Raw genomic sequence first — 13,659 nt, 5'->3', positions numbered from 1 at the left:
GAGCCTCCTCTACTCTTGCTAAGATTATGGAGCCCTGCCTAAGCCCCTACAACAATTTTTCTCCATGGTTGGCTGTGGAAGGAGAGATGAGTTTGCCTCAAGGTAGAGCAAAGCTCTTTGCAACGACTTAGGTCACGTAATGGGCCTTTTTTCCTCTACCGAATTTCCACAAGGCTTGGCCTATATTTCAGCCAAACAAGGTCCAGCCTAGTTCAACCCTTCCTACAATTATTTCTTGGACATGCCACTGTTTGGATAGCTTCTTGGCTTACCTCGAAGCTAGTACTGATGGGCTTTTCCTTGCCCATGCAGAAGAGCCGAATTAAATCGCCTGACTAGGCAAACCTTTTGTTTTCCATGTTGCAAGGCGAGGCAAGCGCCTACAAGAAACCAAAGACGACCAAAAAAACTCTACCTTTTCCGATCTTTGTGTGTTCTTTGCCATGCTTCGAGAGCTGGTGTGGAATCGGCATACTGTGATGGCTCGATTTGCCCCTAGCAGGTGACGTCGACGCATCAGAGGCAAGATAGGACTAAAGCGAGCGACGACGGCGCATCAGAGAGGGGTGGGGTGAGGTCGGTGGGCGATGACTACGCATCGGAGATGGGATGGGGCTGACACGGGTGATGACAGCACATCAGGGACGACAGAGCCACGCGAGCAAAGAAGCCATCGTGGGCGCACGAGCGCATCGTTGGAGGTCCAGGCCGATGACGCAGAGGCGCTCGACATCACAGGCGAGGCGGAGACCAATGGAGATAAAGGAGACAGAAATAGAAAAGGAGGAAGAGGCGTCGTGAAGAACAAGGGGTTGGAAAAAAAAAGACATTATAATCATTTTTACCTATTATTTGAAGTTGTTTTACCAAACGTTTCATCAAAACTGCATCAGCTTCTAGTGATATATGTACTGTATTCCTACTTTTAGCTTGCTTCTAGTGATAGGCTGTTTTGTTCTTCCAACTCAACTTGTTATGATATGTACTATACGCCTGCCTTTAGCTTGCTAGTGATAGGCTATTTTGTTGGGACGCACACACAAGTATGGTCACAGGACAAGCATGATTACAAAAATAGTATAGCGAACATCAGGTTACTATATTTATTTTCAGCGTGCATCCTACTTAAAATGACCTCTGTGTATATAAGTGGGTTGTGTTCTTTTTGTTTCGCGACCGTGTCTAAACATGTTTTTATTAAAAAGAAAGATTGATATTTTACACGAGGCATCTGTAAATCCCGCTTTCTAGGCTCTAGCAAGGCCTTGTTTAGTTCATCCCAAAATTCAAAACTTTTTTAAGATTTTCCATCACATCAAATCTTGTGACACATGCATGGACACTAAATATAGACGAAAACAAAACCAATTACATAGTTTGTCTGTAATTTACGAGACGAATCTTTTAAGTCTAGTTAGTCTATAGTTAGTAGATAATAATTATCAAATACAAACGAAAGTACTATCATGTCAAAATCCAAAAAACTTTCACAACTAAACAAAACAAAGGACTTCCCATTATTCCCTCTGTTCAAAACTGGTGTGGCTTTCTTCTAAAAGAGTCCTATTGACATAAGTATTACTGTCATCCATCATCGATGAGTCACGGGTTGGAAGGTTTCGAGAAAGAGGTCATGTTCGTCCCTGGAAAGTCATCTATACTTCGGTTGTTGGGCTTCTGAGCCTGCAGAATCCGTGGCGGCCAGGATCAGGCTCATCCGTCGTGTAAAGCGCTAGGAGCTTAGTAGGCACGCTGGAGTCACGTGTATCCCCTTCGCCTGGAATTTGGATCGAGGCATTTCATTTTGCTGATGGATCGCACTCTCAAAAGGTCATGTCGCCGTTAGCTGACTTTTTTTCCCCTTTCTTCTTGTTTTTGTTTGGAGCAAATGTTTTTTTGAAAGAAGTTTGGAGCAAATGTCAAGCCTCAGTCAAAAGTGTGAGGGTGAGAGCCGCCAGATGACGAAAGACTGCAGACCAAAAGCCGTTCTCGTGGTCGTGGATACATCTTTTTTCTGTTACCTAATCTCCCACTTAACTCCGAGTAGTATATGCACTAACGCGGCGCCTACTGCATCCAAGATTTGTAGCCTGCGGGTATTGGTTGGTGTTGTGTGATGCGAAGCTCTCTGGGATGAAAATCCATAGAGTCGTCGACATCCTAAAAGGCTCTTACAAGTTACAGCGGTCAACGTGTGTTTCGTGTACGTATCTGACTGTCGCTGCTACCGTCTCATCAGTTTGGTTCAAGATGGAGTCTTCAAGCCGCTGGTTTACCTGAGTGGTGGAGAAATTCGTCTCCGATGGGCTCCAGTGAAGGGTATGTGCTGCCATTCTGCTATTTCTTAGTTCAGTTTTCAGATGTCTGATTGCCTGCTGTTTCGGCCATAGTATGAACTAGAAACTAGGCACGGCGTTGCCGCGCGCCTACCTGTGTTACCAGCCTGTGATGCGAGTCCATCCGAAAATAATTGGTGTGTTACCTAGCCTGTTTTTGGTGGACTGGCCCGTGATTATGCCTCAATATGAAAATAATCAGGTTCCGTTAAAAAATATGAAAATAATTAGTGTGTGCTGCCGCGCGGCTCCCGTTGGATGAACCCACTCATGGATGTTTGTCAGTTGTCCGTTAAGAAAGGATGAAGATGATAAAAGCATTGCCCGTATTTAAGTCCTCATTTATCAAATTATTGCATTGTAATCAGAGCTCAGTGTGCTAAGATAACACAATGTATATGCTATATGAAAAACATATCACAGTTATCCTGCAAGATTGAAATAAGATGTACCAACTTCTTGTAGATTGAGAGAGTGGGGTGGAGGCGCGGGACTCGCCAAAATCGATGGACGACGACCCAGAGGGAGGAGGAGGAGCAGGGACAGGAGCAAGGGCAAGACGACGACGATTCCTCTCTCGCTGCGCGCGTTTCCCCATCGAGATCGACATCCGGATTGTCCAGTGAATCAGTCAGTGATCAAGGCTGTTAGGGCGTGAGTTGCGACTGCAGGCCTGCTTGACACTTCCAAAATAAGGAAAGCCATTACTTTGGTTGTTATTTGCTTTGTTACCAAAACTTGCTAACCTCTCATATTTCGCTTCCAAATCTATAGCAAATTTTTTAGCCAACTTTTACTGGGCAAATCTTTAGTATGACAAATTGAAGTCCCAAACCAAGCAAGCCCGCATCACAACCATCTGGCGTTAATGCTTGACAAAAGACTCACAGATCACTAGAGAAGAAGAATGAAACTACATTGAGAACAAACCAACACTGCAGTAGAGGATTGCACACAGCACACACCAGTATCCGTCTTATTCTGTTGTACAAACTCCGAACTATATTTTGTTATTACGCCGAAAATGGTCCCAAGGAGGACGATCTCGAAGTTTCAAAGGTTGGCATGCAGCACAACACCCTATGTTACAACACTGGTACACTAGGAGAGGTCGCAGTCCGGCACTCAGCGGAGCAGATAAAATTACCGGTGTCCTCAGTTACTTTACTGGAATCAGTGCCTAAACTGGTGTACTAAGTCTGTAATAACTCTGACATTTATGGTGCGCAGCATGAGCTTGTGAAATCCCCAGGCCACATGCATGTGCTGTGCTGTAATATTAGCCGGATCGTCATCAGCTTACGGCAGCGACGTCTGTTGCCGGACTGGAGTCCAGGAGCTGCCGGAGCTTGGGCTCGCCGTGCTCCGTGTGCCTGCTGACGCCGGCCGCCTTGGCGCTGTCGATCATGGAAAGGAAATTTTCCGCGGCGGCACCCGGAGAGGACGAGGATGTGACTGCTGTGTGCGGAGATGGTTCTGCAGGGGTCAGTGCTGCAGTGTCCTTCAGCTTCACCTGAGAAGTGATAGTGCACTTCCGTCAAAGAAAAGGAAGATTGAAATGCTGCACCTGAATATAGTAGTATAGAACATTTGACATCATCGGAAAAGGTCCATTACCATTAGAGCGGAATTTTCTAATCTGAGCTTCTCCGAGCTCTCTGTTAGCCTGCCGATTTCAGACCTAAGGGACGTGTTCTCTGTAGTAAGGGACTCCACTTGTGTAGCCAACTCCTCTGTCTCAGCCTACACCAAGGGAGAGCATAAATATAAGATTGAAGACATGTTGTTAGGACAATAATCCAAGTCAGATTTCACTTCCATCTTTCAGGACACTGCTTCATTGTGCAACTGTGTCACAAGTCACCCTGTCCAGTTAACAAGAATGCATAAGATGGTGAAAACAGCACACCTGTTTTCTCAGCCTTGATCGTCTAGCAGACTCCCTATTTGACTGCTTCCTCTTTTCACGCTTCAATTCCCTCTCATCCTGCAATCGATGAACCACAAAATAGTTATTGCCTAAACATGACAGGTTCTAAATATGGGTGTCAAGGTTTTAAGGAAAAGCCTGTCTCAGACTTCAAAAATAACCTCTTGAAATCCAGTTCTTCAGAATATAGATTTTTTTTTTTTGTAATTGTCAGCTTGCAAGCACTTCTATGCAATAACACATGGGACATACATACCTTGACTGATAAGTCAGCTGGTAATGCAGTATGAGCTGGGACCATCACACTAGGTGATGGAGATATCGCTGTGCCTATCACCCTCGAGTTGGCGACATTTGTAGCGCTGGGCTTAATTACTGGAGCTGGAAAGCAGTGATGTGGCAAAATAGCACCATTCCCCATCGTATGGTTAGGAGCTAAAACACATTCCGTGTTTGCACCTGTGGTGGTTTCTGCACCTGCAAATATATTTTGGTTAGCCACTTTCTTGCCTGTTCTGGTGCATAGAACAGGGTTTGATCTAGTTACTATCCCCTGAAGCAACTGAAAGGTTTTGTGCAACTACTTGTCAAAAGGAAAAATGCAAGCAAGACCACCAAAGAAGGAAAAGTACAGTAGAAGAGAACAAGATGACCAATTTGGTAAAATGACTGATTATATTAGGTAACAACTCTGCCTCTAACAAGTGTTGTGGAGAAGTAGTGACTAACACGGTATCTATCTATAAACATTGTAAGAGTTGTTAGAGAAGTAAAATACCAGGTCCATCATCTGAGTTCTGCTTCCTGGACGTTTTGTTCACCTGAATTATGCAGAAGTTCAGTGTAATGATGAACAACCCGCAATCCCAAGGAACCAACACTTCAAAAAAGAAATCAATCATGTCTACGAGTGCGCAGAAGACCATACCTTCTGGTCGTTTACATCGCTGGAGCCCTCTGCACTGTAATCTTCACTGAATACATAATAAAAAATGTATAGCTTCAGTTTACCAAAAGAGTAACAGGGAAGAGGGGTGGGGGCAGTAAAAGAATACACAAACAGAAGCATATCATGCCATACCTGGATGACATTGTTCTTTTACTGTTACCACTGCCAGCAGACACTGCAGTCCGATCTATTTCCTTAAGTTTCTTATTGGAATTTTTCTCCTTGCTGTTTGCAGATTTGGCGGGCTCCATGCTCAATGGAGTTGACATCTTGAAAGGAGCATGAGAACATCAAATTGGTAAGATTGAACAAAATGAAAAATTTTGAAAATGAATTATCTATTGAACATAAGAACTTTAGACGCAACTAAGAGACTAGTAGATTGTCCAATGGCATGATCAAGTGTAAATGTGAAATAGAGTTTAGATGCACAGTGCAGATCCTTTGTTCTTGAAAACATTCTACAGGCTATGCATCAATGGTGAACTACAAGACCAACAAAGGTAGAAAGATTGTCCAACTATAATCAAGTTTTATTTTCCATTTCCTATATTGAATCGTTTGGTCACTTGATCAGCCACACTTGGGTGTTTGAGACTCAACATGGTGGGACCGAATAATCCTTGTTTTGATTTACACTACAATATCTTAATTAATACACAGCTGACCATAACAATCATCTCCCTCTTTTTTTGAGAAAATGTTGATGGACATGTATAATATAATGTGCTTAATTAAACAAAAATGTCCATAGGCATTATTACCATGGGCACAAGGGGGTGTGGGTAAGCTCCACCATGTGGGTATACTGCAGCATATGGTGTCCCAAAAGGGGGTGGCATTATAGGCTGCAAATACACACAGAAGGGGTATTAGATTTTACTACAGTATTTAAAACAGCATATGGATATGGAGACCAAACTCAAATACCTGAGGACCCCACATGTATGGCGGTGGATGGCCTGGAGCTATTGCTGGAGCAAAATATGTTGGTGGCAAGACACCAGGGCCATAATATGCCTGTGAAAATTTGTGCTCACTGCTTAGATCACCATGTTCCAACGAAGTAGAAGTGCAGTAAAATACTCAAATTCTACCTGCATGGTCGACCAATCAGGATATGGAGAAGGAGTTGGATAATCCTGCAAATAGAAATAATCGATGAGATTCCCAATCAGAAATAAATTATGTTATCATTCATTGTAAGATCTGAAAACAGCAATAAACATGAGAATGAGCAGACAAGATTCACTGTACATGTCACATGTAACTCTGAAGGGAGGTGGTTCAGTTATGTCCTTGCTTCATTTTTAAGAAAAGTTCTAACTATAGTCTATATACATGAGTTTCCTTCGAAATTTCAACAAAAATCATGGTTAATGGATGGGCTAAGCAGTCAGCACTACTGATTTACTGAAATCACATTTTGGAAACAATGCTACCACTAAATCAGAAAAGATTACCTTAGAAGGGGATGCTGTATTTCCAGTCTTCTGGGTAGCCACAGCTTCATCCTGAGCCATGATTTTATCTGCTAGTCTGTCAAGTAAAACTTCTGATTATCACAGCATACAATTTATTCATTATTCAAGTGTAATAAAGTAGCACAGAAATCACTATCTAGTACTCTTCACACGTTTTGTTCAAACATCACTAAGTGATGATGTAAACTTTTTGTATTTGATACCCATCCAAAGGGCCATTTTGGGCCATTATAAATGAAATCAGGTGGGGAGCGCCTCCCCCCCCCCCCCATTGACCTTAAAAAAATAGCATACAAATAAACAATATAGCTAACCAAAATAATACTAAATGAGCTTAAAATAAATATCTTTTCCACCCCTACTGGAAAGCCTTTGACGTGTGCAGTGAAATACAAATACTACACTACAGACTAGATTGGTCCTGTGTTATCTGAAATAAGATCTGAACTGAAGCCTTTTCTAAGACCCACCAAGCTCTTTTCACACAAAAAATGTGACAGAGACACCAAAAAATATGAGAATTTTGGTTTAAATCTTGATGCCGAATTATCGAAGACCTGGAAGTAATTGGCTAATCTTTCTCCATAAGTTACCCCCAGAGAGTTCACAGGACAAAAGCAACCACACCTTACAAAACGTAAGATGAAGCCTTCCTAACCAACTTCAACCAGACGAAGCCGAGTGATTCAACGACTGCAGCTGGGATACACCTAATTTTGCTGACCAATATACAGCGCCCCTGCTGACTCTACGATGCTGCACTCAAAACAAAACTTTCTAGTTTCTACTAGGCTATAACTAAATAAACTGCGTAGTGTGCTCCTTTGTTCTTCTACTGATGATATCCAAGGAACAAAACAGAGTGACCGAAAAGACACAGATGCAGAGCTGGAGTCGGACGCAAGGAGATATAAACGGCCTCCAACGAACTACCATGTTTCCTTTGAGATATTTTGAAATTTTCCACTGCTAACCTTTCGCCGGTGATGCATCAATGCGCACCCCAGCTCTGAGGGTCTCCGTGACGAACATGTGCATAATTCGAACTTTCCCCACCTAATAATAATCTCCGCGCATGAACTACTTCAGTATAGACGACGAGGCTAACCCAAATAACAAGATGCAACTCAATGTTGCGATGGGGCAACGCGAGCATGAACCTAAGCAGGGAGGCAGGAGAAATCAACGAGCATTGCGCGCCGAATTGAAACTGGGAGTCATCTCAATTCTCACCTCGCCAAATCAGGTGATGGTTCCGCTCGGCAGCGAGGCGCCACGGATCAGCCGGAGTCGCGAGGCCAAGTTGATTCAATCAGCAGGAGATGCGTGTGGCGCGGAGGAGAGAGAGACCGGGAGGGGGGGCAGGTGTGGTGCGACGGAGAGAGGCGGCGAGGCAGGGGAGTGGGGGAGGAGAGGAGGAGGAAGGGGACGGTGGGAGGGGCGCCAAAGGCTGGAGCCACGTCACGAGACACGTGTCAATGATAAGGACTGGGCCACTGGATCGTGTCCGCCCGGGATACCTGCTACAAGCACCTTGGATTGCGTCCCACAGATTTGAACGGGCCCACTTGGTTCTTGATAGCAATAGATTTATTCTTTTCTTCTGAGTACAATAGATGTATAAGTGCAAATGATGAAAGATAAAAGGAAGTAATTGCTAAACATAGGGCCTATTTGATACAACTCACAACAGCTTCATATGCCATTGTGAGCTGTTTTTTTGTCAAATACTTATTTCTAAAATAGTTTATGGGTGAAGTTGTTTTTTTCTCCTCACAAAACAAAATGAGTTAAGATGAAACTGAAAAAATAGTTTATTGCAACTCTCTCCTTCATTTCTCTCTCTCATCTATACATGAAGCAGTTGATGAAGCGATTTTATCAAATATTTTATTCCAAAACAGCTCAGCTTTACTAGTAAAGTTGAGTTGTACCAAACAAATCCATAGAGTTGAGCTAAAAAGAACAATGGTTTTTGGATGCTCTAAGTATATATTTATACTAAGGGACATACTTAATGCTAAAATTACATATAGTTTCTATCTCTATTGATTTTTATAGACACTACATATAGAAATCATGATCCCTATAGATAATTTTATAAAATAATGTTTTATCTAGGCACATGTATTCTCTCTTTATTCGCTACCAATAACATCTTTTTATGGTTTGTTTTCGTGTAGACATGATTTCTAATTTAGACACGGTTCCTATAATTTTTGCTATCTCTTTAATAACTATCTTATCACGTAAAATGTTTATATGGCTATTGTGGTTTCTACAATAAAAGTGTTCTAATCTTATTTATCTTTTTTTACAAATATACATATACATCGTGTTTCAACTACCCACACAACCACCACCTCTTGTCACCTTTTACACACGCATGTTCCTTTTTCACCTAGGGCCTTGTTTACTTCCACTCTAAAATCTAAAATTTTTCAAGATTTTCTATCACATTGAATCTTTAGACGCATGCATGAAGTATTAAATATAAATAAAAACAAAAACTAATTACACAGTTTGGTCAATTTTTACAAGACGAATCTTTTAAACTTAGTTAGTCCATGGTTGGACATTAATTACCACAAACAAACGAAAGTGTTACAATGTCGTGAAATTTTTCTCCTCACCAACTAAAACGGCCTAGATTTTTGTTGTTCACGACTCCGTCAGCGATCTTGTTGTCTTGTGGCAAAGTCATGCAAAGCCTTGTCATGGCCACCCATCGTCCCTCTAGGTTTGTCATTCGTCAAGGACAAAAGAGTAAAAAGCCCTTGAAAACTCCAAAGTCTAATTTTAACGATCTTTAAATTTCGATAGCAATGTATCATGGGCACAACAATCTCGAAAAGTCGAAATTAACTTTCCTTGAATGAAATAAAGCGAAAGACAAAGAGCCTACCAGAACTAGAGTGGTGTACGTTTCCAAGGTGTGCTTTGGATTATCGTTGGAGATGGCCAATCCTGCAGCTGGGCGACGGGTGCGAGGGCCCATTTGTTTATTCCTCGTCACCCCACCGTGAGCGTACCACACGCTACCGTGTCGACCACCTCGCCGGTCTACGCGTCGCCGCCCGGCATGCCTCCGTGGCCAGCTTTGCATCCCAGTCATGTGGGTGACGTGGTGGCCGCATCCGGCGTGGGTCCCACACCCAGCGGCCGGAATAAAATACCTTTCCGATACCAGAGCGTTGTTGAGGTCACTCCAAAACCAAAATATTTTCAAAATTTTTCGTCACATTAAATTTTAGGGCACATGCATGAAGCATTAAATATATAAAAAAATAAAATTTAATTACACAGTTTACCTGTAAATCACGAGATAAATCTTTTAAATACTCCATAATTGAATAATAATTATCAAATAAAAACAAAAATGTTATAGTTTCAAAAACTTTCGGTTTTCGGCCCACGAATACAAATATTCCAAGACGACGAAAAAGGCCGCCTTTTTTTTTCACGCGCACGAGGACTGTACCTTTGCCGGTCGCGGGACCCAGGCGCGCGCGGGCCCACAGGTCGGCCTTTGCTGGGAGGCAAAGCCGCAAAGGCAAACGTGCACGTCAACGCGCCACGTCGAAGCCCATGTGCGCCTGCGTAGGAGTCAGGAGGCGATTGAGCCACGTAGCCCGCAGTACCGTGGCCGTGGGCCCCGCGGGAGCAAGGAGACGTCACTGACTAGGTGCCAGCTCAGGGGACCTAGCTAGCTTATCCTGACTTGGGAGGCGGATGGGTGATCCCACGTGGGTTGGTTGCATTGGACCAATGCGTCATTTTGCTTCGTGTACTCCTCCTTGATCCCCATATAGTTTTACATGGCTGCTTGTAGCATGCGAAATTTTTGAACGAGGGATTGGACAGGTTGATGGCGTGTTTGGTTCACACCTTCAAAAGTTTAGTCATTTAAACAAGTTCTTAAAGTTTAGTCATCTTTGCTTGGTTCTTTTAGTCTCATTTAATCATAGTGTTTGGTTTCAAAGTGACTAAAAAGTGAGACAGTGACTAGAAGGTGAGGTTTAAGTTAGCAAAATTTAAGTGACTAGTTGGCTGATGCCCATTTAGTCTTATTTTAGTCATAGTGTTTGGGTAAAAATGACTAAATAGAACTAAATAAGACTAGATTTAGAAGGTGAGGAGTGAATCAAATACTCGTTATTTTAGTTTTCTAAAATAGTAAAAATATCATGTCTATGTTTAGTTGAGAGAATACGATCGTCTATGTGTTTGCATCTGGTAGGAAGGAGGAGGACAAACTTGTCTTTTTTTGTGGGAGAGGGTGGGGGAGGGGGGAGGACGGGGAAGGTGGCGAGGTTGCCCCAGAAGAGTATTTCATAGGGGTGGCGTTACAGCCCTCCAACAAAAGCACTGTCTTAGTTGCTTACTACAGTACTTGCATAATTCTCGTTCCATTCAAGTACTTCCCCTTTATAAAAAATGCCATTATAGATTTAAGTCAAGTTAGTGTTTCTCGAGTTTGAGAAAATTTAGAAAATAGTTTCAACATTTCTGTCTTCAAATAGGTTTGCTATTAAAAAATATCCAATTATCAGTTTAATGATATTTATTTGGCACCATAAATATCAAATTTTCTGGTAGATTTAGTCAAATTTAAAATTATTTGATTACTCAATAAGAAGGAATTGTATTTTTTTTATTGAGGAGTACTTTTATTTTCAAATGATCGATGAAGTTCCAATCACACTCATCCATCCATGATTATCATAATTTAACATGTCATCCATGGCATCGTTAAAAGCATTCATTGCTGACAAAAAAGGGTTCCTCAAATTTCACAACAAAAAATGTTATTCGCTGATATCACGGGATCAAAGCGCTTCCAACACACCGTTTCTGCACAACATTTTAGATCCACACACTATGGTAGAACACACTTGATTACTAAGAGTACTCGTAGCTACAAAATAATAGACTTTTGGCTATTAATAATATGTTGTCACCATTTTATTTTATGACTATGGTTTATATGATGTTTATCATGCTATATACTCCCTCCACCCCATTTTAGTTGTCACTCTTGCTTTTTTAGAAGTCAAACATATTCAACTTTGACCATATATGTACAAGAAAATGTTAATATTTATGATATACAATTGGTAACATAAATAGGTCATGAGTCTGTTTTTATAGTAAACATATTTGACGATACAATACAAAATATTGCTAATCTTTTCTATAAATATAGCTAAAATTTTTAAAAGTTTGCGTATTGGCGAGACAAAAATACGAAACTGAGAAGTTGTCACGGGAGAAGCTCTGATATTTTGATTGTGAATATTAACACTGGATATTTTCTTCACATTTTTTTTTTCCTGATACGAGCTGTAAGCCTGTATTCCCCAAGTTACGTTTTTAACAAGACCGCACTGTCTAAGATAAGATGACACTCACTCAAACTTTTTCTCAGGGACTAGTGGCAATATTAGCATGACAAAATATCAATCCAAGTTTTTAAACCCCACACATCATACAAACATATAGCTAAAAACGGTAAGGCAGGCTAACACAAGAGATAAAGTCATTTTTTTCTTCTGTATATAAATGAGCAATTTCGGCTCAAGGGGAAATTTCACTTAACGAGGCCAACAAACCAAACGCACGTCACCCGGAGGCATCCAACATTTCCAGCCTAGTCAGAGATTGTAGCACATGATTATTATTTTTCGACACATGATCCATTTGCTCTTTCAATGACGTAACGGTACGGTAGTATGCAGATCAACTGAACGATTAGCGTTGTGCCATTTCTTCAGCGCCAACCTCGCCTGAGGAACAACCACGACTAAGGTCTTGTTCGCCATATCTGCCAGCCGTTCAACAATATTTTTCTTTCACAATAAATCAGCAAAGTACTTTTATCTATGGTTTTTCAGACAAGCGAACAGGCTCTAAGCAATTCCTAACTCTAACCCCCCTTGATTGTGTATTAAGGTCCTCCAAGTATGGCGTTCTCGATGTCTTCTCTGCTTAGGGCATAGCTAAACCTCCTCTCCACATCCTTCTCAAGATTTCCAGGGCCGCTTTTCAAGTACCTAATTGAAGATAACATTAGCAATTTTGCCTTCAATTGACACACAAATGAGTAATCGGTTCATATTAACAGTGATTTGATGACTAACTCAAGAGTAGGCGAGGAGCTGAAAAGGGGTAGGACACTGATACAGCGAAGAATATTCAGAACTACTAGATGGACAGTCCTTCATTCCTCCTCAACAAAATATACTGAAATTCCTAGGTGAACACGTTGCAACGTGCTTGTACAGAACAATGAATCACATAAACTGCAGGTTCATTGCACGCGCTCACATAAGCCGATCGGGCAAGCTAAAACGCAGGAGCATTTTGGTTAAACTACGAGCATGAATCGAATCCCCAACCAAGACATCGACACAGCCACACAGGCAGACTGGAAGTGACTAGTCTGCGGTCTGTATTGTACCTGATGTGGAGGTCGGTGACGTCGAGGCTGAGACGCGCGTGCCAGAGCGGCTTCTCCGCCACCCAGGCGGCGGGGTCCTCGCGGGACTGCGTGAACCCGAGGCTGCGCAGCCACGCCTCGATGCACGGCAGGCTGTGCGTGTACAGCGGCTTCTTCTTCTCCGGCAGCCGCTCCAGCCACTTCGCGTCCGACGGCAGCGCCGCCGCCAGCGCCACGACCCCCGCCCCTCTCCTCGGCCGACCCCGCGCGCGGGGTCCCGGGGCCGCCGCGGCCCCGTTCGGGCGACCGGAAGGGAGGGCCGGCGGGATCAGGGCCACCAGGGCACGGAGCGAGCTCGAGAGGGCCATGGCCATGGACGATTGCTGCTGCTGCTCCTTTCTTCCTGCCCCTCCTTTACCTTATCCGTCTATTTGGGCTGTCAGTTATGGGCCTAATCATCCGTCTACTGTTCAGGCTTCTGAATGGGCCGGCCCATAAATAGCGGGAAGGCAGCCCACGAA

The 13,659-nt window shown here is 42.8% G+C and overlaps 2 protein-coding genes across 4 annotated transcripts; both read right to left on the bottom strand.

The window, feature by feature from the left end:
- LOC8064695 (common plant regulatory factor 1) lies at window positions 3,255–8,145 on the bottom strand. Of its 3 annotated transcripts, none has more exons than XM_002440237.2 (12): window positions 7,933–8,145; window positions 6,679–6,754; window positions 6,313–6,357; window positions 6,146–6,235; window positions 5,980–6,063; window positions 5,348–5,484; window positions 5,195–5,240; window positions 5,045–5,087; window positions 4,523–4,743; window positions 4,246–4,323; window positions 3,954–4,079; window positions 3,255–3,849 (listed from the first exon to the last, which is right to left on the bottom strand). In XM_002440237.2, the coding sequence occupies exons 2-12, from the start codon at window positions 6,736–6,738 to the stop codon at window positions 3,631–3,633; spliced, it is 1,149 nt and encodes a 382-aa protein (XP_002440282.1). In that variant the 5' UTR covers window positions 6,739–6,754; window positions 7,933–8,145; the 3' UTR covers window positions 3,255–3,630. The 3 variants fall into 3 exon arrangements, 2 of the variants coding, with proteins under 2 accessions (XP_002440282.1, XP_021304060.1); XM_021448385.1 differs by having other exon boundaries at window positions 3,255–3,701; XR_002447945.1 differs by having other exon boundaries at window positions 3,616–3,700; window positions 3,867–4,079.
- Window positions 12,234–13,579, bottom strand: LOC8074617. The gene is made up of 2 exons (XM_002440236.2): window positions 13,160–13,579; window positions 12,234–12,752 (listed from the first exon to the last, which is right to left on the bottom strand). Exons 1-2 carry the CDS (start codon window positions 13,510–13,512, stop codon window positions 12,647–12,649), a joined length of 459 nt encoding a protein of 152 aa, XP_002440281.1. The 5' UTR covers window positions 13,513–13,579; the 3' UTR covers window positions 12,234–12,646.

This window comes from Sorghum bicolor, chromosome 9, assembly GCF_000003195.3.
Source record: "Sorghum bicolor cultivar BTx623 chromosome 9, Sorghum_bicolor_NCBIv3, whole genome shotgun sequence".
Classification (NCBI taxonomy): domain Eukaryota; kingdom Viridiplantae; phylum Streptophyta; class Magnoliopsida; order Poales; family Poaceae; genus Sorghum; species Sorghum bicolor.
Note: the sequence above shows the minus strand (reverse complement) of the source record. Positions and strands in the feature narration are given on the sequence as shown.